Here is a 23,074-nt window from a genome sequence, read left to right as displayed (position 1 = left end):
AGAAAGTGCGGGTGACAGGTGGCCGGGAGGGTGTGGGACGCGTCCCCGAGTTGCGGGCACAGCCCTGCACTCGTGGGTTTGTTGGGGCTGCCACAGACAGCCCTGTGTCCACAGCACCCCCCCAGCTCTCCAACTCAGCCCCACGCAGGCATCCCCCGACTTCCTGCCTACCTCCGGCGAGGCCACAGGAGGGACCTTGCAGGAGCTCCATGCATCGTGTGCACAACCTGGGCAGACGGCTCTTACAGGCCCCCCAGATGAAGCCCATCTCCCCGCTGCACAATTTCACCCCTGGATTCCCCCTCCAATAAGCTTTCTGCCCCCCAGCCCTTCTTGGGCTCTGCTTTGGGGGCCCAGGTTAAGGCCCCACCCAGCACCCCACTGTATAGCCACATCTTTGAATGGCACCCCGATTGCTTAGAGGAACCTCTCCTCCCCACTGTCTAGTGCACCCAGTGGAATTCCACCCACACAGACATGGGACAAGGGAGCCGAACCAGCCGAGGGGGCCACCTGAACCCCTCAGTGGTTGATGGGGGGCAGGTAGGCTCGCCTGGGGCCCTCAGGAGTCCTCGGACTGGACGGGCGCCGGGCAGACACCAGAGCTGAGGCTGCAGGGCTTTCTGCCATCATCTGGGAACGGGGAGCTGGCCCGAGACCCTCCGTTCTGTGTGACACGGTGACAGCCCCCCCACCGACATCCTCCAGCACCACCGCCAAGGCCCCCCTCCCCTTCTGGGACATTCGTCCTCCCCAAAAGCACACCAGGCCTTTCTGCGCCATCGCTTTAATGGACAGACCATTCATCAGACGGCTTTGCACAAAGAAAGAAAATCTGAGCAGTGTTCGCAGCATCTCACGGGACGTAAATACACAGATCACACGTTTACACATCTAGCATCAGACACGTATCCGCAGCACAGCGTCGAGCACGGCGCAGCCCCAGGACACCAGCCACGGGGCCGGAAGCAGCGGGCACCCCTCACGGAACCTGCACAGGGGGCGCTCCCCTGTGGGGGGCCAGGGGCCATGCCACCTGCGCCCACCCCCACACCCACGCGCTCTCGCTGAAAGGCGTCACGCTGTAGCCAAGACCACACCGTGCAGATGCACTGAAGATGCACCTTTACAGAATCTCCATGAACAGGTGAACCCCGGGGACACAATCACCAGAGATGTCCCCACGGCAACAGAGGGATCCTGACGGTCACACGAGCCCTGAGGCGAGGAGGACGGGAGCAGTAGGCCGTGGGCGACGTAAGGCTGGCCGTGTCCACTGGCCCACGCACAGACACCGCAGTCAACACGCTCTGTGGGATCAATTCTTCCTAGTCCACTTGGCGTCTGAGGGGACGCACGGCTCCGTCTCCGCGAGGCCACGTGCGCCAGCAGGACAGCTCCTTTGGCCGGTTCCCGTAGGTTCTGGAATCCCAAGGGCAGGCCCGGGATCACGGGCCAGCCCAGGACGCTGTCATCTCCCAGTCATCACCCGGGAGCTCCAGCACCCGGGCCACGGGCCACGGGCCATGTGACAGACAGGGCACGGACTCGGCTACGCAACTAGAAAAACGTGGCCACAAATGCTTTTCACATATATGCATTTTGTTAGTGGGTTTGTTTTTTTCCTTTTGGTTCAAAAAAAAACATGGCAGGCTCTCAGGTATATAAAACTGGTAATATTAGACAAAAATACAAACTTCACCTTTTGTCCTTCACAAAAGGACAAAATCAAAAAAACAACACACACACATAATTTCTGTTGAATACACGTAAAGCGTAACGTCTTACCAAAAATAAAGAGTTTAGGTTCTGTCCAAACACCAGCGGCAGCAGCAGAGAGCAACCCTGGGCAGCCGCTCCGGAAAGCCACATCCCCAGGCCTGGCCGCAGCAGGTGGGAGGGACTCAGGGAAAGAGGCTCGGGGACGGCATGTGATTGGTTCACGCAGTTCTCTCGAAATGGCTTAAATTAAAAAGTGAGTAAAATGGGGCAAGGAAGAAACACGTAGAGCCAGAAACATTTAGGAAATGATGCATAGGTGGGTATACCATGTTTATTTTAATACATCTCATTCGTTTGCATCCTGCTAGGAAAGGTACCGTCCCACCGTCCTGACTGTTACTGCAGCCTGGTGTCATCGGTGTAAATGTCATCCAAGAGATAATTAAAAAAAAAAAAAAAGAAAAAGAAAAAAAAAAAGCTAGGCAAAGAGTAAAAAGGAAAGCTTAATAATCACTTTATGGTGTAAAAAAAAATCCACTTAAGGCTCTCAGGAAGGTTTCTGTATAGACTTAAACACTACAGCAAGGAGATGTGGTTTCCGAGACATTCCTGGCTCCTGCGTGCCCCTGCAGAGCCCGGCGGCATCCGATCGCAGCCTTCAGAAAGCAGGCTCTGTGTCCTTGGCCAAAGCACCTGTGACCACCCTGGAAAGAGATCCAGTCTGCCGAGACGTCTGTCACTTCCATCCCTCGGGGCGTCCCTCCATTCCGGCAAATGTTTAGATATTTTTGTGAGTTTTGTTTGTCATGTTTCGTGGTTTTGTTTGCTCTCTTTTTTTTGACAAGGAAGCTTCTTATTGTTTCACCGAGTGCTACAATACTTGCTTTGATGTCACATAAACAACGTATACTGTCTCTTTGTTCTCCAGAGTGTGCATGGAGACAGTTTTCACGGAGGAGAACAAAGACCACGCTGGCAATAAGCACCGTACATAGTAGGTTCAGGAATGTAACACGCCATGTACATCCGTGTCCCGGAAAAGGGCCGCTGGCTGATCCTCACCTCACATCTGCAGGCAGAGGGGAGAGACAGACGCTGAGAGGCCACGAGCACACACACCGCTGCGTGACGTCGACTGTGTGAAACATTTAAGCCAATCAGGGGTGTGCACGCACACACACGCACGCGCGCACACACACACACACACGCCTCGTGGCAAGTCGTAGGATTCAGAGCTTTTATTAAATTTTTCAAATCAAATATGCCTCATTACCCTTTCTGTAACATCCTGACCAGAATTGGGACTAGGCTCTTGGGATCTCACAGAACACAGCTTCGTAGCAAACCCCATTCTCCCATTGTACAGATAGGGAAAACTGAGGCCCAGAAAGGTTCTTATGCCTGTCTCCTCACCTTCTTCTTTCTTCCAGCCTACAGCTTGATGTGATTTCTGGAGCTCCTGCAGCCATCTTGGGCCATGAGGCAACCCTGAGGATGGATGCCACCAGCAAGACAGAGGGGTCTCTGTGACCAGGCAGAGCTACACTGAGCTGAGCTAAGAGCAGCTCTTCCCCACCCTACGTCGCCTGTCTGTTGCTCATCCCAACACTTGTACCACCACATGCCCACGGCCTGAATGCTAGCAGGGAGGCAGGGACGCCTGCTCCTCCCTTTGGGGTATCAGTCATCAGCTGGCCCATGGAAGCTAAGCCCAGTGGTCATAAACTTGGCACCACAGGCAGGTATAAAACCAGCCCCTGCACCACAGCCTGGGGACCCAAAAGCCAAGGCTGAGCAGTCGTTTTGGGGCTGCTTCAAGATCTGTCCACGTGGACCTTTCCTCCCCAGAGGATCCTCCTGAACGGACGTGACCTGCGGGCCTCAGAAGCTCCCGACCTGGCAGCGTTCTGCAGTCACACATCACTCAGCTGGAGCCTGGGCTCCCGGGCACCTGTCTCCAAGAATTCCTCTCACAACTATTTGCTTTGGATGCCATGGGCTCCCACATGCCCAGAAGCAAGGACCAGGCTCTGCAGAGCCAGACAGGCCAACACGAAGGACCAGGAAGGCTTAAAACTGCCTCCTCCATGGTTGCCCACAACCACTTTCTCCTGGGAAGCCCCTCTGAAAGACCACTTTTCCCAGGGCCCCTTACAGCAGAGGGGTGGCCAATGAGATCAAAGCAAAAGTCACTGGGTCCTTTCACCATTATCTCCACCATAATCTTTCTTCCAGGCCTGGAGTGTAACGTGATTTCTGGAGCTTTGGCAGCCATCTCGGGCCATGAGGCAACTCTGAGGATGGACACCACCAGTCCTGGAAAGAAGTGGGTCCCTGACGATACCTTGAGACTGCCATACATGCTCTGGTCTCCCTACCTTATCTCAACCCTTGTTTCTGGCATGTTATTAGCAGCCAAACACAACTGCTATCACAGTAGCCAATAGCCCTATATGTTTACAAAGCATTTTCAGACAGGATCTACTCAGCCTTCAACAATCCTCATCTGTAATCCCTCTAAGCCTCAGTTTTTTCATCTGCCAAAGGAGGTGGGTAACCTGTCCGAGGTGATCCCAGCGAGTAAAGTCAGAGCTACCCCACTGCTGCTCAGGGAACCCAGATCACTCCGCTTGTGTGATGCCTTTGCCTCCCCAATCAACAAGGACCAAAGCCAGAGCAGGGGCCCCGGAGCAGGAGGGAGCCGTGGGCCAGGTGTCCCGAGCAGCGGGAGGGGAGGGGTTGGGGACGGGAATGCGGAGACCCGCAGCCCAGCCAGACAGCAGAAGCTCGCAGACGGATCAAGGCCAATCAGGGCGCGTCCTCGCCTTCGGGGTGATTCGCTGAGTGATCAGTCGCTGCGCCTCCCACCCCAGGACTGCGGCATGGCCGGCGGCCGGCTCCTACCTGGTTGACCGCGTTAGGTGGGTTTTAACCTTTTTCTTTTCCGTTTTTTACCTGACTCCCTACGCCTTCCTGTTGACAGAAGGGCAGGGAGGGTGAGAGGGCCTAAGGGAGGGCTGTGGGGTGGAAACTGAAGCCGTAAATACCTGGGGTGTTTGTCTTTCTGTAAAACAACTCGATGGCGCTGGCACGGAGACACTTCCTGGTCCCCTCAAGCTGGCCCAACACGGCGGTCACAACGCCGGGCTGCTCTGGGCAAAGTCTGCCCCGGGGGAGGCCAGGACCCTGACTGGCAACGCTGTGGCCAGCGCCCACCACCCGCCGGGGACAGGGCCCTTCCTCGGCCACATCTCACCCGCTCACCCCACCAGCTGGGCGGCTGACTTGACCCGCACAGCGGCCAGACCTCTCTCCCTCCCCAGCAGGTCCCAGGCCACGAGGGCAGCTTAGCAAACGGGCCTTGGCTACAGCCCCCGATCCCGCCTCCCCCGCCCTACCCACCCACCGAGCCCACCGGACGTGGCTGCAGAAGCCAGGCTCCGGACCCTCCACTGCACCATCAGGACGGTGCCCCTTACCCGCCTCCTCTTCCCGGTGGTCGGGGCTCGGGCTGGCGCTCGTGCACGTGCACTCCAAGTGCTCCTCCAGCCGCACCTGCACCTCTTTTAACTTTGGCTTCTTCCTGACGTACTCCACCTTGGCCACCTGCCGAGACAGCAGCCTGCTATGGACAAGCGGCACGCAGCCCTGGGAGGGGGGATGTGCCGGGCCCCACCCGGGGTGCGAGCAGCCCGACCTCTGACCTCTGACCTCCTCCCAGTGGGAGAAGCAGGGCTATCGGGGAGAAAACAATGAGCTTCGGTGCAGCATTTGTGGTTTGGTCCTACTGTTTGTTTAGTATTTATTTACTTATTTGGCTGCGCCTGCGTCTTAGCTGCAGCATGCAGGATCTTTTAGTTGCAGCATGTGAACTCTTAGTTGCAGCATGTGGGATCTAGTTCCCTGACCAGGGATCGAACCCAGGCCCCCTGCATTGGGAGCACAGAGTCTTAGCTACTGGACCACCAGGGAAGTCCCTGGTCCTATTTTAACTTAAAATAAACCTAAAGGGCTCACACACGCCAGGAGAAGGCCCAAAGGGATGCACTCAAGGTGAGAGCTCTGGGTGAAGGAAGGTGTCTGCGCCCACGTTTTAGGGACGTCTGGGACAACGTGTACTTGACTATCAGCGGCTGAGGAACAGGGCCGCCGCTCGTGGTGTGCGGCTCGGGTGTCACCCTCCCTCCTGAGGGCTCACAGGGAGGCTGTTGGTCTGGATGCGGATTCTGGCCTGTCATAGACTCCAGACGAGAACCCCTCGGCCACCTGACGTGGGGCCGGGCCCAGCCCTGCAGCCTTGCCCGGGTCCCAATTCCCGGGACGGCCCTCAGGGACACCCACTCCACCCCTCGCTGTTCTCCCGGGGAGACAGGCAGGAAGGGAGCAGAGCCCACCCAGCGTTCACCCTGGGCACGTGGAGGCCCCGGGGAAGCCTGGCTCGTGGTCCAGAGCTGGCCAAAGTGAACGGGACCCCGGGCCACGAGCAGAAGCCCCCAGCCCAGGGACAGTCCTTCACAAAGAGCCTGGAGGCCAGAAGATGGGAGACCCCCGTGCAGTGGGGTCGGCCTTGCACCCTGGCGACAAGGCCGCCCACCCCACACACGAGCTGGCCCGGAGGCCCGTCCAGGCCCGGCGTGGCCACTTGGCTACACCTTCTGGGCACCTCCCCTGGTTTCCTCTGCGGGGCAGGTACGAGGACCCAGGCCCCCAGGCAGGGGGGGCGGGCTTGCCACCCACCAGACAGACCGGCCATGGGACCAGTGCACGGTCCGGCCGCGCTGCCCCGCGTGGGCCCCTTGGTGAAGGACACACGACACCAGCTGCTCAAGTCTTTAGAGAAAAATCTTATTTTTCTTATCAAAGAAAAACAAACAGGAATTTATGGTTGCACCTGCTTCTGGGTATGCAAGGATTCCAGGCCGGTCTGGCACCTCTGTCTGGCCAGGAAATGGCTACATTTTTTCCCCCAAGAACACGCTGTGAGTATTAAATTCTCAAAAGCGTCCTGCACGATAGCCAAGGCCACAGATCAAGACTGCTGACATCCTTGGGACCCCATCCCATTGCCTCGGCCCCCAGACCCATACTGGAGCCTACTGGGGCCCCACATCCCTCCCCTCCTTCCCGCTGTTTGTCTTGGGAGCCTGGGCTGCACCTGAAAAACCCGACATGCAGATTCCCCACCACGGAGCTGCTGTGTCATGAACACCCCACCCGCGTGTTCCCAGAGCAGACCCACCGGAGACACCATCCAGCAATGCCGTCACCCTTCCAAGCAGGGCCTTGAGTTCCTGCTGCTCACCGGCCCCCGCAGCTGGGCTGCTATGAGGCAGGACGCCCCCAGGAGGGCCAGGGAGAGCCACGTCCTGCAGGGGACCCCCCAGATTATCAGAGTGCCGTCCAGAATAAACACCAGCATCTGCTGAACCCCACGTGCCAGGCCTACGACACTCACAGCTACCCTGAGAGGGCACAGCAGCGGCTTGTTTTACAGACGGGGAAACTGAGGCAGCATGAACAGGGCTTGTTTCGCTGGAAGGAGGCCTGGACTTGGAACCAACAGAGGCCCTGAGCTCACCGCTTAGCCGGGGGACACCCTGAGTCTATCAGGTGAGGACTCCAGGGCTCCACGGCCGACTCCTGGGGTCATGGCCGACGGACCTCGACCTGGCTCACAGGCAGGTGATCTTTCTCCAGGCCCGGCTTAGGGGGTCACAGTGGCACAGAGAAAGCGACCAGCTCCAGGGCCTGAGGCCGATGGGCAGGGCCCCAGAGGCGTGTCCACCTTCCGAGGTGCTGGCCTCCCTGACCCGTTAGGGCCCCCCCCAACCCTGGGCAAGCATAGGGCATCCCTACCCACCAGAGGGGAGGGACTCAGGAGCCCTTTACCTGAGACTCACTGCCACTGCCACTGCTTTCTCCCCGAAGCCCCAAACTAGCTCCCCAAACAGCAATGGCTAATGGGGCCCCAGCTGGGACCTCCCACCCAAAGCAACCCCCCAGTCCAATACTGGGTGCAGAGGCCCATACTGGACATCCCAGGTGGACATGCCAGACCCACCTTCCAGAAGCCTGAGGTCTAGCAAAGCAGAGCTGCAGACAACCACCCCGGACATGACCACAGAGCTGGGTCCAAGCTTCTGGAGGCCTGGCCCACGGGCTGCCCTGAAACCAAATGCAGCCCCAAACTTCCAACGTGTGAGGGTCTGGAGGCTCGCCCGTAGGTGGGGACATGGCTACTCAGAGCTGCTCCTTCGCCCTGACCCACTGCCAGCCCATCCCGGGGTCCGCACTGTGGGGCAGACACCAAGCGCTGATCATGTTGAGCAGAGGGCAGGGAAGTCGGCCCCCGGGACCCCTGCCCACCTGGCAACGCTGGAGGGTCTGCAGGGGTGCCGGGGCCCGCTCCGGATGCCACCCCGAGGGCAGGCCCTGGAGGTCCAAGGCCGCCAGTGAACTGTGGGCACAAAAAGCCTCATGGAGGTCATGGTGGGGAGCTGGGGGGCGGGCCATCGACCCCAGCATGTCCTGACCCAGGGCCTGGGGGCTGCCTTCAGCCGAGGACACCTTGCACGGTTCGGCCACCTGGGCCTCAGGAGGGCAACCACTCCCGGCCTCACTGTTATCTCCCTTCAGTAAGGGGCGCCTCCGTCCGTGAACGACCAGGAGCGCGTCATCCCTACCGACCCCCAGCAGCCATCACACCACACCCAGCCTGGGGTTCCCAGGGGCCCCCTCCCTGCTCGGCCTCAACCCCGAACGGAACAGGAACGGTTCCTGGCCAGGCTGGGGGGCCAGGCCAGTCTCCACAATGGGCCTCCTGTTCCCACTGACCTCTGTCTCCTCTCTGCCAGAACCCCCAGTGTCTGGGGCCGGATGTTTTCCTGCCAACCTTTGGATGGGTAGGCAGGGAGGGGACGCCTTGCCTGAAGAGGGAGACGGAGGAAGGGGGCCGGGTCTGAGGAGGGCAGGGCTCCGGACGTGGAGCCAGGCCGCCCGGCCCTTGGCTGCAGGACTGAGCCCCCTGGGCAGACGGGGGCCCGTGGGGAAGCCCCGGGCTGGCTGCCCCACCCGCCCCAAGCCAGTCGGGCCTGTGCCCAAGCAGAGATGGACCACCCATCCTCACCCGCCGTGCCGCTAGGATGCCCAAGGAGCTCTGCACACCCACCCGCCCTCAGCGTGGACCAGGGCAGAGAGGCGGGGTTAATGCCCATCCCAGGACCGGACACGCCCTGGTCCTCACACCGCGGGAAGCAGGAGTGGGAGCAGTGGGGGATCCCCAAAGGCTGGAACCCACGAGCAGAGACCCCCACTCCATTCCCACTCCCCTGTGCCTCCAAGCCCCTGTCTCATGCCCTAAGGACAGGCCCCAGAGCCCACCTGCAGGACAATCTAATCTTGGGCACCCCACCCCCATGCCCAAGAGAGAAAGACCTCAGTTACCCAGCTTCTGGGGCTCACAAGACCCGTCCAACACGCCACAAGCGACGACCCCCAGACCCAAGGAAGCAGAGGCAGGCTGGCCGGGCTGGCAGCAGAGACCCCACAGGCAGGGCGGTTAGACCCCAGTTTCCTCCTTTAACTGAGGAAGAGGCAGCAGCGGGGAAAGCAGGGATGCAGTGCTGGGCTGGGGGCCCTACCGCCTGAGTCTGGAGCCCTGAGGCGGAAGCCGGCGCCCCAGGCAAGCACTCCAGGGGCAACTCGGCCCCAAGGGGAGCGTCCGCCTGAGACCGTGGGGCAGCAGGCCGTGGAATTTGCTTACTCCACACCCAAAGCACGCAGAGGACAAGTCCCCAAGGTCAAGTCAAGCCCCAGTTACAAGTCTAAAGTGCTTCTCACGTGCCAGCTACAGGGTCCTTAACCCCGCACCTCACTCGGGGGCCAGCGGCCAACTCGACAGGCCTGGACTCACTGACTCACAGGGGATCTGAAATAATTCCCGGCGGAGAAATGAATTCTACTGCACCCCACAACCGAAGGCCTCATTCCGGGAAAAATGGACCCCCCGCCACTGTAGGCCCAGCTGAGAGGGGGCGGGACTGCTCCACGTGGAAGGTGCCAAGTCCACGCCCCCAGGGTCACACGGGATCATGACCCACCCAGAGCCAGCTTCCGGGGGTGGGGGGGGCAGCCCCTCCTCTAGACAGGGACCCCCCCCAGAACTCTCCAGCCTCAGCCACACTTCGGAGAAGCCAGGAGACAGACTAGAAGCCTCCCTCCAACCCTGCCCTTTTGAAAACAGAAAGACTGACACCCAGAAGCAGGGAACCTTGCCTCCAAATAGCAAGGCCAGCTGCCCCCATTTCACAGTCCCAGAGACTGAGTGCCAGTGCCTCAGACCCATTCCACAGAAGAGGCAAGTGCAGCCAGAGGGGAGCAAGCCAAGGCCGAGAAAGGGTTCCAGCCATCGGGCCAAAAGCCAGACCCCAATCAGGCTGCCCAGTGACCCAAGGAAGCAGAATTTTCCCCCAGGACTCAGCGGAGGAGCCCCTGGACGTGTCATGTGAGCCTGACCTTTCTGCATGCCCCCGGTGCTGCCCTTAGAGGTCATCACGGCCAGCCCCCTGCCTGGGAGAGGGCTTCATGGCAAGCACTGGCCATGTGCTGGCTCCCAGGGGCCCCAGGCGGGCGGCAAAGACATCCAACCCAAGCCATGGAGCCTGTGGGTCTCCGAGCAAGAGTATACCTACCCGCAACAGGGGAGGGGCCTGGCCCCCAGGACCTCAGCACCCCCAGAAGGACCCTTCTGGCTAGCACTCCACTGACACGCACGTCCAGTGGAACGGGGGCACCCTCCCAGATTTCAGACGGGGACGGAGGCCCAGCACGGCAGGCAGTGCGCCTGGCCCCTCGGCCTGAGCCGCAGAGGAAGTCAGCCTCCCCCCACACCGGGTCCCACCCCAGCGCTCCCTGCCCGTCTCCAGCAGGGTGAGGCCCTGAGGGGACCACCAGCCCCTTGCCGTGCACCACAGCCCCCGCTAAAGTGCCCGCGAGACCTCTCCAGGGCCTGGAGGAGAAGTCAGGCAGCTCCCAGCTAAGTGGCTGGACACCTCGCAAGACCCGTTAGTGAGGCAAACAACTGCGTCACAAGATCCGAACTTGTTTCGCGTGACCGACCAGGACCCAAGCCCCCGCTCCGCCCCCCGGCCTCGGTGTGCCTGTCAGAGACACGGGAGCGTCCTCCAGCTCACCAGCACGCCTGGCCGCCCAGCTGGGTGGGGCTGCCCCGGGGCCGGGGGACACGCGGGCTCACCTTGACACTCCGGTGGTGGACGCGGGACGGCTGGCACTTGACGCTGCTGGTGTTGCAGCAGCCGGTACAGCGCTTCACCTCCACGCACGGGGGCCAGATCAGAAAGTTGGCAGACGTGGGGTCCACCTGGCTCCGAGGTATCTCGTAAATGACCGTCCTGGTCTTGCAGACCGCGGGGATGGCTTCCTCTGCAGAGGCAAGAGCCCGGTGAATGTTCTGGAAGCCCCAGGGCTGCAGCAGCTCCCAGGGGCCCAGGCAGGAGCACCCCCATGGGCCACAGCTTTCTCCAACAGGACCTGTCACACAGCCCCCGGTCCAGCAGAGGCAGAAAGACCCCAGCCCCCAACGGGTGCACCCGACTGGCCCAAAGATGAGCAGGGGCTTGAGGGCCAGGAGGGGAGACCCCGGGGAAGGGGGCTGCGGGGAGCCCACCCTGGGGGCGGAGGGCTGGAAATCCCCCAACACCCCGGGGGCTCACACAACCCCTGCAGCCAGCAGGGACGACCGCCTTCACCCCAGTGCCAGGGGGCAGGGGGGTGGGGGGGGCGGTCTCTCAGATGCCCCTGCCTCCTGAGGGCCCCCTCCTCCTGCACGTGCATCCTCAGTGGCCTCTAGGGACAAGCCACCAAATCAAGAGGGCTGGGTGCTGAGGGTCTGGCCGACCCAGTGGGGGAAGGGGCTCCACTCACAGCGCCCACCAGCAGGAGGGGCCTGGGGAGCCCAGCCAGGCAGGGCCAGAGGCGGAGCCAGGGACAGGGACCTTCAGTCCTGTGAGCTCTGCTCTCGGGCACCCCCTTCATCTGGAGCAGGACAGGCCTCCATCGAGGATCCTGCAGCCCTACCAGAGCACCTGGCCTTGGAGACCGGAATATATGTTCACAACGGCAAATGTCACCTGGGGAGGGCCCTCTGGCCTCAGCTAGGGATCACTTACCCACACACCACGCCCAAAGGTACAAGCTATAAAATCCATATCCTTGGAAGAAATAAAGCTCGGACAGAGGGAGTCACGTGCCCAAGGTCACACGGGGGATGGGCAGCAGTCGGGACCCCCAGGTGGCAAGGGAGTGGGTGGTCACACCCCCCCCCCCAGCTGCGCCCCTGGGGCAAGATCTTCCCTCAAGGCTGAGCCTGGGGCCCCAGGAGACCCCCACCAGCTACTCACTCCTAAAGGGACCAGGGAGACCCGGGGGTGCTCTGCGAGAGGGAACAAACCCTGCGCGGGGGCCGGGGGGCCAGGCCTGAGTGGGCTGGGGGCCCTGGGAAGGGCCCGCCAGGCCCAGCACGGCTGTACCCACTGCTCTGCGGCGCAGCTGGGAGCACGGGGTGCTCCACGCTACGAACTGGAAATCAAACACGAACCGTCTTCCAGCGAGGCTGTCTCCAGCGCAGGCCCCAACAAGACCGGGCACTTCAGGAATTTATGACGGCTCCCCCCTCCTGGAAACTCTCGGCCCAGGCCAGGCCTGCAGCAGTGAGCAGGCGGGCTGCGGCAGGGAGGAGGGACGCGCGCACGGGGCCCTGAGCGGGCTGTGCCTTTGTCTCACAGAGGAGAGAAGGGACGGATCCCCCGAGGCCACGGTTGGGGGAATGGGGGAGAGGGCAGGCCCCAGAGCCCCTCCCACAGCCCCTCACCGCCCCAGCAGTCCTGGGGCTCACCGATGCTTCTTTTCCTCCGAATGGGCACAGGCCGCTTCTCCGGCGCATGCTTGGCGCCATGGCCCCCGTGGGCTCTCAGGCTGGTCTCCAAAGGCTCCTCGGCCCCTGCAGGTAGAAACAGGAGATAGCGACCAGCCGCCCACACCTGGGCACACAGGGTCTGTCCAGCCGCACGTCCCTCCCCAGACCGGACGGGGTGCCTCCACACCCACAAGGCGGGCTTCAAGATGTGCACAGGATGAGACTCCCAACTGCCAACAATGTCCCACCCACCCCCGCGCAGCTCACACGAGGTCCCCGACACACGTTGCCCCTGCTGCACGTCACCACGAAGCCGAAGAAGCCGAAGCCGCAGGCCAGTGGGGAAGGGGCTGCAGCCAGCCTGCCCCATGGCTCCTCCTCAAGGAAGCGCAGGTGAGGGCTGAAGCAGGTAGGGAGGCACCCGAGGCCAGCCCTCCCTGCCCAGGAGACCAGAGCCAACAGGCCTGCTGCTCCCAGCTGGACAGGGGACCTTGGACAGCGGGCTGGACCGAGGACCAGCAGAGGCTGCTGCCGCGACTCGTGCACTGCACGTGTCTCCCTCCCCCACCGCCCTCACTTAAACCAACCCTCGATGAGCATCCTGGCCTTCGAGGGGCGTCGGAAGCAAGGCCAGACTGGGCCTCAGCCAGACCCCACTAGTCCCTGAACTTAGCCCACTGCAAGGAAGAGGACACGAGAACCGGGAGCGGGGAGTCAGGAGTCTGGGTGCCTGTCGGGGGGACACAGTTTTCAGGAAGCAAAGTGCTTTGCCATCCAAGTATCTAAGACCTGCAGAGCAGCGGCCTCAGAGCCAAGGTCACAGCTGGGCCTAGTCCCCCCGGACTGGCTACAGTCCCCTCGGTATGCACACCACCACCCTCTCTGTCCCCAGGTACCCCAGAAAGGGGGTGCAAGGGACACAGTCCTGCCATCTGGCCTGACCCAGCCCAAGGACAGCGCCTGCACCTGGATGAAGTGGGTCACACTTGGCCTCCCCACCCTGGCCTCCAGACCCACTGGGGGATCTTCCCACTTCTCCCCTCCGTCGCTGCCTCCCCCATAGATACCCAGGGGCAACAGGTCCCGAGAAGGCACGCCCCAATAGTCAGCAGCTGCACAAAGATTCCCCCTCTTGCCACCCCCCCACCCCAAGAAGCTCCAGTGGTGTCCTGGCCACCAGCTCAGACCAGAGGCCCTCTCCTCTGTGCCCGGCCCACCTAGGCCTTGGTGACTGTCCACACACCCACAAGTCTGGAACCTGCACTCATCGGAAATGGAGCACAAACGGGGCAAACGCACTGGGAATGCAGAAGACATGCCTGCCTTGAATGCCGGCGTCCAGGAGAACCCAGCTCTTCCCTCAAAATGACTCAATGTTCCACTGCCACTAATTTTTTTTGAGACCCAAAATAAGATCAGAACAGAACTACTCATGCAGTAAGAATTTCCCATCAACCAACTGTTACAAGAAACATTTTTTCATGAAAAAGTGACATTATGAGTCATGTCCTGGTGGTGGCCATCTTGCCATCGCCAAACCCAGAAGCAGCTGGTCCATCCTGAGCTTCTAAGAGAAAATGGAACGGCAGCAACCCGGGCTGCACCCCCGCGCCTCACTCTAGCCAGGCGACAGCCGCCTCCTGGGATGTCACGGCACCCTGTGTGCAGTAGGTGCTGCCACTTCTTCACCTCGGAGGAAACTGAGGCCTGAGACGTGGAAGGACGAGCAAGGCCGACGGCCGGCAGGAGACCCCAGGGGCCCGTGGCCAGACCCAGACCGCCTTCCGCCCAGGCCTCTCGCCCCCAAATAAGCAGAGAAGACACAGCCTCCTCCCAGTCCGTCAACTGTCCTGAAACCTGAACCAGGGACTCGATCTCACTCAGGAGTAGAGAGAGAGCTCCCGGTCAGACAAGCTCATCCACTGCCCCATCGAGATGGGTGGTCTGGAAACGCAGCTCGGACCCGCTGACGCGGAGGCAGCCCTCTGATTTACGCAGGTCGAGATGCAACTAGTGGGGACTCCCAAGAGAAGGCCACGCGTGAATCATGCCCTAAAACTGCTCTCAGAACAGTTAATCAACGGTTTTCCCTTTTGTCTGTTATGCACACATGTCCAAAGGATGGGGAGCCGTCCTCCAGCCATCCGTCCTGGAGGAGTGTTAATAGCCGAGATGGGATATTTATGTATCAGTTACTCAATGACCACGGGCGCCGGGCCAGGCTGCTCAGAGAACAAAGCTCCCAGCTCCCGCCACAGCTCTGCTGAATGGCCTGCTCTCAGCACACCCGACACACAGGCCACGAACTTCACGCTACTGGCCATTCGAAGACCACATGCTGGTCTCTCCACCCAAAGGCCACACGTGAAAAACCAACTGCCCGGTCCTCGTGCACGCTTGCAACTCGCAGGCGCTGGCACAGGAATCCACCGCCTCGGGGCCTCCAGCACAGCTTCTCACCTGTAAAATGGGAACAGGGTCCAGCTACTGGGAGGAGGCCACGCCCCCACCTGCCAATCACACAGCCCCGCCCACTCGGGAGGAGCCACTCTGTTAAAGGAGCCTCTTTCCAGCTTCCTGGGCGTCAGCCTGGAAGAGCCCCCTTTAGAGTTACAAAGAAGAGTAAGGACACCCAGAACAACGGGTCTCCTCCGCACCCAGCCCCATCCTCACTGATCCCAGACCGGCCTCTGACTGGACCTGGTGGGGAGTCCTGGGCCTGCAGGGCAGCTTAATCCTCCAAGAAATGACCCCACAGCTGTTTGCAACCTTTCCTAGCAGCCAGCTCCATTTCTACTCTTCACGTTGGATAGAAACAGAAATCGGGGAAAAGACACCCCCCCCCGACCCCGCAAAACAAGCTATAGAAGCAAACAGCTCAGGTCAGAGCTTCCATATCTGTGAAAGGGGGACTGACCAGGATGAAGGAGACCCACTTTGGGGTTTGTATCACAAAGGGTCCCAGAGGGGTATGGCTGCTGAGCAAGGGAGACCCTGGGGCCCCTCCAATGTTCTCACCCCAAAGTTTCCCAGGCACTAGGAGTCCCACTCTCAGACCCCAGATCTTCTGACCGGGGTGGGGGGGGGGGGGGTGGGGGGGGGAGGCGATCCACTCTCTCCACCCCCTGGCGCAGGAGGGAGCCGGGCTCCCGGGGGCTTTTATAAGGGGGCAATTTGAAACCAGCCTGGAGAACCGGCTGGTGCACCCTTACTTTTTCTGTTTGGACCCTCCAAGGAGGCGGTGGACCCAGAAGCCCCCAGGTCAGGAATGCTATCAGCATGACCCCAGAGCTGCAATGCTAAAAGCATTCATGGGTGGGGGGTGGGGGAGAGGCGGGGCTGCGGAGACCAGAATAAGAATGGTCCCAGCAGAAAGTGAATGGCCCATTTCCCAATGGCAAACCAAAGCTGGTCCTGCAAGGAGGCCCAGCCTTTCCCAGGCCTCGCTTCTGCCAGCCAGAAAAAAACCTCTCTGGGAGCCAGTCTCCCCACTTTCCCAAATCCATCAGGGAGCAGCAGAATGCAGGCAAGTGTTTTCCTCGGCTAACCACAGCCAAATCCTTTCCCCCAGGGTTACACATCAAGGAACCAGATCAAAATCCCCCCCGGCCCAACTCTGATCTCCAAGTGAAATTCTACCCCCTTCCTGATAAGGATCAGCCAAAGGATTTCCTGGGTCAAGAAACTACAGAAACCATCGCCCTTGCTAGAAAATGGTTTTGGCATGAAATGAAAATAGTTCAGGCCTCTCCACCACCATAATTAGGTACAAATTTCCAAATGACTAGACCATGTGATTTTACTTAATTCCCCCGCCGCCCCCCTTTTTCAGAGTAGTTTGCAGTGAGAGAAAAATCTTCATTTCACGTAAAATTCTTCCAACCAACTCCTACTGACTTTAGTTGCTCCATCTGACAAGTTCATTTGGGACCTCTTTTTATCCAGTCAACAGTAAGTTTTCCGATATGAGTATCTCCCTAGCTAACTCACATTGGAGTTCCTGCCACAAAAATGTGGGCCAGAATCCCTGTCCTGTAGGAAGGGCCTTCCTCTGGTCCACACCCAAGCGCAGTCACCCAACATCATCAGGCTCCCCGCCCAGCCAACCTGGGTCCCTCACCACCTTTGCCCACCTGGGGCCAGTCCAACCCTGCCACTGACACTCAAAAGAGCTTCAGGGTCCTCTTGTGGAAGAAGCTGTTTTCTAAAGTGGCTCAGCTCCAGAGCCTGAGGGGGAGCCCCAAAATAGTCCCCAAACAGCAGATGTGTCCAAGGCGCGCCTTTTTATTGGCTCATGAAAACAGAAAGACACGGGCCTCCTACAACCACAAAGGCCCAGCCCCACGTCAGGAGCGGGGCAAGTTCGCAGCGATGACAAAGGGGCCCTGCCGGGGCGGGGGGGGGCACCGGTGCACGCCTGCCCGACCGGCGCCCAGGGCCTGGGCCGGCTCCCTCGGTCAGGCCCCGGGCCGCACACCTGGCCGGGGCGCCGGCGCCCTCTATGCGGCTGAACTTTCTGTGACACACTGGGCATTTTCCTTAAGTGCAAAAACAATCCCTGGGCGAGCGAGCAGCCCTCGGCCGCAGCCGGGAGAGAAAGTGGTGATTGGAAGAGAAACTCCTGACTCATCCGCCTGGGCTTTTATGGCCCGGGATTGGATTCTGACCTTTCGGTGCGCTCCTGCTCGGCGCCCGGCCCGGCCCGAACGCGGGAGGCGGCGCGGGGCGCACATACCGCCTGCCCGCCTGCCCGCCGCCCGCGCCCTCCCCGCGCGCCGAGGGAAGGGGCGCGATTTACCTACGGAGTCTATCTCCAGGAGCCGCTGGAGGTCCCGGATGCTGTGTATCTGACTGTACGCCAGCCTCTCAATGACCTCGCGGGGGATCTCGGCTTCCTGCAAGCAGAGCAACACGGTCAGCGCCCCGGGCCGCCCAGAGCGCCTGGTCCCCGGCCCGAGGTTGCCCCGCCCCAGCGCGCGCGGGCGCCTCGCACGCAGGCCGCCCGACCCCCAGCCCGGGCCCTGGAGCCTGAGGCCGGGGTGGGGCTGGGTGAGACCCCCATTTCTCCGTCCCCAACCATGTCTGCCCTTTGCAAAAAGAAAGCGCTCCCCACCATTAAATTAAAAAAAAAAAAAAAAGAAAACCACTCGGCCCCTCCGCCTCGGGGTGTCGGTTACAAGAGGTCTGGGGCAGAGAGGGGCCCAGGGAGTTGCTGATCTAACAGTGAAATCAACATCTAGGAAGATCAAGTTGAAATGCGTCACGGATGGGCGACGAAAGTCACGGCAGCCCTAACACTTTAATCTACCCTGGGGCTTAAATTTCACACCCAGAATCCCGGGCCGAACCTGCGGGGGAGAGGGTCTCTCGTCTGCAAACAAGCGCACGCACACACACTCACACACTCGCCCCACCCCGGGCTCCGGCCCAGCCGCGGCCCTAGCGCCGACTAAGACGCCCCAAATCCAGCCGCGGCTGGGAGGGGCTGCCAGGGAACTTAAGGGTTAAACATCTACCTCTCACAGCTCCGGGTCCCCGCCCAGACCACCCCCACCACTCGGCCTCCCCCCCCCCCGCACCCCCCCCACCGCCAACCCCGCTCCTTCCTGATTTTTAAAGGGAGTCGGAGGTAGCTGGGGGGTCTCAAGCACTAAGTTCCCACGACGGGGTGTAGAAAGTCATTCATCACAGCAGAGCTCCCAGGGATTCGGAATTCGAGATTGGGGGCTGGGGGTGGGGACGCGGCTGGTGGGAGGGCGAGGGCGCCTGGCCCGGCCCCGGCTCGCCTCGCTCAGCCACCTGTAAGCAGGCCCAGGGCGGGCGGGACTGCGCTGGCCCAGCCGCCCCTCCGGGCATGGGGACCGGGAACCCGGGTCTGCGGCTCCGCGCTGCCCACCCTGCCTGCCGGGGGCTCCTGCCGCAACCGCCCCTACCTGTTTCTCGGCGGCTCTTCTACCTTCCCTGACTCCGCTGGCTCACACACACACCCCCTTACGCGCTCCCCGCACCCCGATGCTGCATTGTCCGCCGCGCCCCGGGTTTCCCTCCTCGGAGAGGAGCCCGCGCCCCCCGAAGTTTCTCCCCACTCGTCCACCCAGCCGCCACTCCGTCCCTCCACGGCAGAGCGACGCAACACGCTGGAAACTCACCAGACACACTTAGGCATGGCAGAAAATAGAACCCAGTTGGGAAAATTTAAAAATCGACCACGCTAGCAGAAATCAAAATGCGCTCTGCAGAGCCCCAGAGCCCGGTCTCCTCGGCCCGCGAGCGGCCGCAGGGGGCGTGCGCAGGGGGAGTCGGAGAGAGGACGGGGCGCGGGGGTGGCACCCACCTCGGCCAGGGCACTGGCGAGGTATCCGCAGCCGAGGAGCAGCAAACAAGCCCAGGTCCTCATCGCGTCCCGAGGCGCTGGCGGCTCGGCGGGGTGGCGAGGCCGCGGGGCGGGCGCTCCAGCCGGGCTCCTGTGGCGGCGAAATTCAGTACCATCCCTCAGGGAGCGCGGCCCGGAGGAGGGTGGCGCGGAGAGCAGGGAGCCGACGGAGCGCGCCAGGCGCGAGCAGCGAGTGCGGAGAGGCAGGCAGCGCCACCGAGGAGGAGGAGCAGGGAGTGCGCGCTCGCCGCGCCCGCCGCGCCGGGAGCCTCCTGGGCCGCCGGGTAGGGGGTGGGGACGGAAGGGGCGGAGGGCGGGGGCTGGGCCTCTTCCTTGGTGCGTTCCCGGTGCAGGCCGCCGCCGCGCTCGCTCCCCGGCGCTGGCTCTAGGAGCGACCAGGCCGGTAATTCTGCATATTTGCGGGCGTCAGCCCCGAAAGGGACCCCGGAGCGAGGCTGGAGCCGCTGCCGCCGCACCACCCATCACCTGTCTGGACACCCGGCCAGGCCCGGCGCGGGTTCGCGCTCTCCCTGCGGGCTGCGGGCGGCCCTGCGCGCCCGCCGCCGACCCCGCGCTCGCCTCCGGCCTCCTCTAGTCGCCGCCGCCCGGCCAGGCACGGCGCGGCCCAGCACGGCGCGGCCCGGCGGCCTGCGTGCGCCCCTCCGCGGCGCGCCCTCGGCTCCGGCGCCGCGCTCCGCCCTCCGCCGGCCCGAGCCGGGCAGAGCCCGCGTCCGCTCCGCCTGGCAGCCGCCGCCCGCCCGGGGCCTCGCCGCGCGGGCCTGAGGGCGGGCGCAGGGCCGAGTCGGCGCCGCCGCCGCCGCCGCCGGCAGGAGAGGAGGAGGAGGCGCGGGCAGGCCCGGCTCGCCGGAGTTGTGCGGGCTCCGCAGGGCGCGCGTGTGGAGCCGGCCGGCGGCGGGGAGGGGGTTATAGCGCCGCCGCCGCCGCGCCCCTCCCCCGCCCCCTCCCCCTCGCCTCCCCCGGATTCCGGGCCCCGGACCCGCACCTCGGAAGCGTGCGGGGGCCGGGCAGGGCCCGGCCGCCGCCGCCGCCGCCGCCGCCGCCGCCGCCGCAGTGAGCACACACACGCGCTCACGCAGGCAGTAAAATCCATCAAGGCCCCGCTCCCGGCCCCGAGCACAGCCGCCGGGGCTCCCCGCGCGCCCCTCCCTCGAGCTTGCCCACCCTCCAGTGCCAGCTGCAATCCTGCAGCACCGGACGGGGAGGGGAGGAGGCCGCCGCCGAAGTGCCGCCGTCGCCGGCTCGCCTCTCTCGGGCCCCAGCGGCGGCAGAGGGCAGCGCCCAGAACTGCTACGCCAAAAAGGGCAAAAGCGAGCCGGCCCCCGCCTCCCGCCCCCCGCCCCGGCGCTCCGGCCTCTTTCCACGGTTTGGATCATGGGCCCCTGCCTCCCCCTCTCCATAAAAGGAGGGGGAGTGAGTCTCTGGTGAGAGGTGGGGCGGGTTTAGGGGCGCGTCTGGAGCACTCACCTGGCGGCTGCCACGCGCCCCCGCCCAGAATCCGATGCCTGGGGCGTCTGACTGAGGAACCTCCACCCACAGTCCGCGAGGGGAGAGCGCCCAGGTCGGAGGAGGGGGCTGCAGCGTGCCTCGTCCCCACGCTGGGACCCCTCATCCTCCAAGTCCCCGCTGCCTCGTGGAAAGCCGGGCGGCGGCCTGAGCCGGGAACTCGAGGGGTTGGAAGGCAAGGAAAAGAAAAGAGCCGCTCATGAGGCACCCGGGAGTCTGAGCCTCCCGCGCCGGGATCCGCTGGGCGCACAGAGCGCCACCTCCGGCCGCGGCGCCGCACAGAGCGATGCGGGGGAGAGACGCGAGGGAGGCCGAGGCCTGAACTGGGCCGGACGGCTCCCCCGCCACCAAAGGGCGATGCGCCGGGCTGGGTAGATTCCGCCTGCCTAGACCTGGCGGGATCGCACCCCGGCGGCGGGTCCCTCGACGGGGCGGACGAGCCCCGGCATCAGGGCTCGAGGGGTGACGGGCCAAGCGACCCCGAACCTAGACGGCGAGGCCGTTAGAGGCTAGGAGACTGCCGAGCGGTGGGTGGCCGACGGAGAATTCCGCCCGCCCCAGCCCTCCACCCCCACGCCCCCATCCTGTGGATTAGGCCCTTGCCCGCCGCGGCCGCCCTCCCGCCAAAGGCAGTAAAGGCGCAGCCCCGCAGGCGGTCTTTCATCCTCGGCTCGGCCGGCTCTGGCATTTCAAAGGCGGAGTCCAGTGGGCGCTTGGGGGGCGCTCGCCTTCCCCCAAATTCCTGGGGGGAGGGGTGGGCCCCTCCTGCGATTCCCAGTGGGCCGGGGCTACCAGCGCTCTTCCACTGGCCTCCACACACCTGCAGCCCCCCCCCAACGCACCTGCCTCGTCTACCGTAGCCCCACCTGCGACCTCCCCCGTCAAGCGCGCTTTCAGGGGTCAGGATGAAGGATGACCGAGGCAGAACTAGGGAAACCTTGGAACCGTTTAAAAGCACGTTAGAGCCAGCCCCTGTCCAACCAGGTGGACCTCCACGGCTTCGAAGGGAGACCATTGGACGGTTTCTGGAAGGCCGCCAAAAGCACATTGCCAGGACGGGCTGCACCCCGAGCAGAGCCCTCCGTGGCTTACTCATCCTGATTGTTGACTGCATCACGTCTGGCTGAGCCTCGGATTCCTCGCAGGCAGAGGGGACCCGAGGACACTTCTTTGGGGTGAAAGGACTCGGTTTGATAGTGGGTGTGGGAATGAAAGAGGAAAGGTCACCTTGTATTGCAGGGGGGGCGGGGGCAGGGGCCCTTCCGGCTCTAACCTCTGTACAGAGGCTCGCTGGTTCCTGGGTGTCCCGCCACCTTTGAGCAAACCTCGATGGGTGATTCCCTCTGTGCCCCATCCCGGCCTGGCAATTCAGGGGCTCTCAGTTCGAGTTTGGGGCGGAGGAGAGGAGATCTGGGAACGCGGAAAGGGGGACCGCCTTCTCCGGGAGCTCCAGCCAAAGCTAGGCGGGGAGAGGGGCAGGCCTGGGTGCATCCACCACCGGGACTGGAGATCTGCGGGGGGGCGGCGCCGGCATCCTTCTAATCGCTGGCCGCTATTAAAAATAAAACCGCGGCGCGTCGTCATAGCGACCACGACAACAGCGGCTGCGCGAGGGTGGCACAAACTTGTGCAGCCGCGCGACAGCCGCTTTGGGGGGAGACTCGGGGCACGACGCGCGTTGGCGCACCAAGGCCTGCCCTGGGGTGGGACAGGGACCCCCAACCCAGCCCGCCCCACCCTCCCCCCGGATCCTCGGAAGAAACTGGCAGAAATAGATCCCTAGAAGCTGTCTCCTAGACCTTGGACTGTCTTGACCAAGAGGTCACCAACTTGGATGAGAACCCACGCACGCGTGGACTCCCTGGCCCTGGCACCTCTCCCCGACACCCCTCCCCGTTTCACACTCTGGCGTCCTCATCGCTGGAGAAGGGGGCTAAGTGGGAAGGCGGTTTCGGATGCTCGGCGGGAGAGGGGGCCTCACTCCGGAGGCCGGGCGCGTGGGGGCTCCAGCACCTGCCCCTGTCGGCGATCCCTGCAGCTCAGGCGTGGTCACATGCTCCTTTCTGTCCGGGAATCGAGTTTCACTTCCAGCCGCTATTAGGCGGTTCACACGGTTCACTGCAAACATTTGATAAAGAGGCTAAATATACATCGGAGTCGGAGGAGGCGTGGGCGGCGGTGCTGAGCGCGTGGGCGCGGCGCTCCGGGCTCCGCGGGGCATCCCCGCCCAGGGCGGGAGGCCGGCTCGGACCCCCGACCAGTTCCCCGCCCCGCGTGCCCACGCCCCCCCCCCCCCCCCGCCGACACACACACACAGTTCGGACCCCAGACCCGGACACGTGACCCGGGCATGCAGCGGGCGCCCCCAGGCCAGCCAGAGGGCCCCTGGCGGAAGAACGGGGCGCTGCGGGGAGCTCCGCGGGTGGCGGGGGGAGGTGCTGGTGGGCGGTGAAGGCGCACCTGGCTGCCCGGGATGTCCGGTCGCCCCCGGAGCCGGTGCTTCCGGGCTATCTCGGGCGTCC

The 23,074-nt window shown here is 62.9% G+C and overlaps 1 protein-coding gene across 4 annotated transcripts; it reads right to left on the bottom strand.

Annotated features, from left to right (window-relative positions):
• Positions 1-771: 771 nt before the first annotated feature.
• On the bottom strand, positions 772-20,292 carry PDGFA (platelet derived growth factor subunit A). Of its 4 annotated transcripts, none has more exons than XM_068524217.1 (8): positions 20,211-20,292; positions 18,990-19,119; positions 17,454-17,550; positions 12,635-12,739; positions 10,976-11,163; positions 5,202-5,328; positions 4,627-4,695; positions 772-2,791 (listed from the first exon to the last, which is right to left on the bottom strand). In XM_068524217.1, the coding sequence occupies exons 2-7, from the start codon at positions 19,050-19,052 to the stop codon at positions 4,640-4,642; spliced, it is 636 nt and encodes a 211-aa protein (XP_068380318.1). In that variant the 5' UTR covers positions 19,053-19,119; positions 20,211-20,292; the 3' UTR covers positions 772-2,791; positions 4,627-4,639. The 4 variants fall into 4 exon arrangements, with proteins under 4 accessions (XP_068380318.1, XP_068380319.1, XP_068380320.1 ...); XM_068524218.1 differs by lacking the exon at positions 20,211-20,292 and adding an exon at positions 19,515-19,534; XM_068524219.1 differs by lacking the exons at positions 4,627-4,695; positions 20,211-20,292 and having other exon boundaries at positions 18,990-19,490.
• Positions 20,293-23,074: the final 2,782 nt, after the last annotated feature.

The sequence above is a fragment of the Eschrichtius robustus genome, chromosome 16 (genome assembly GCF_028021215.1).
Source record: "Eschrichtius robustus isolate mEscRob2 chromosome 16, mEscRob2.pri, whole genome shotgun sequence".
NCBI classification, from domain to species: domain Eukaryota; kingdom Metazoa; phylum Chordata; class Mammalia; order Artiodactyla; family Eschrichtiidae; genus Eschrichtius; species Eschrichtius robustus.
The sequence above is the reverse complement of the archived record's forward strand: the minus strand, read 5'-3'. Positions and strand labels throughout refer to the sequence as shown.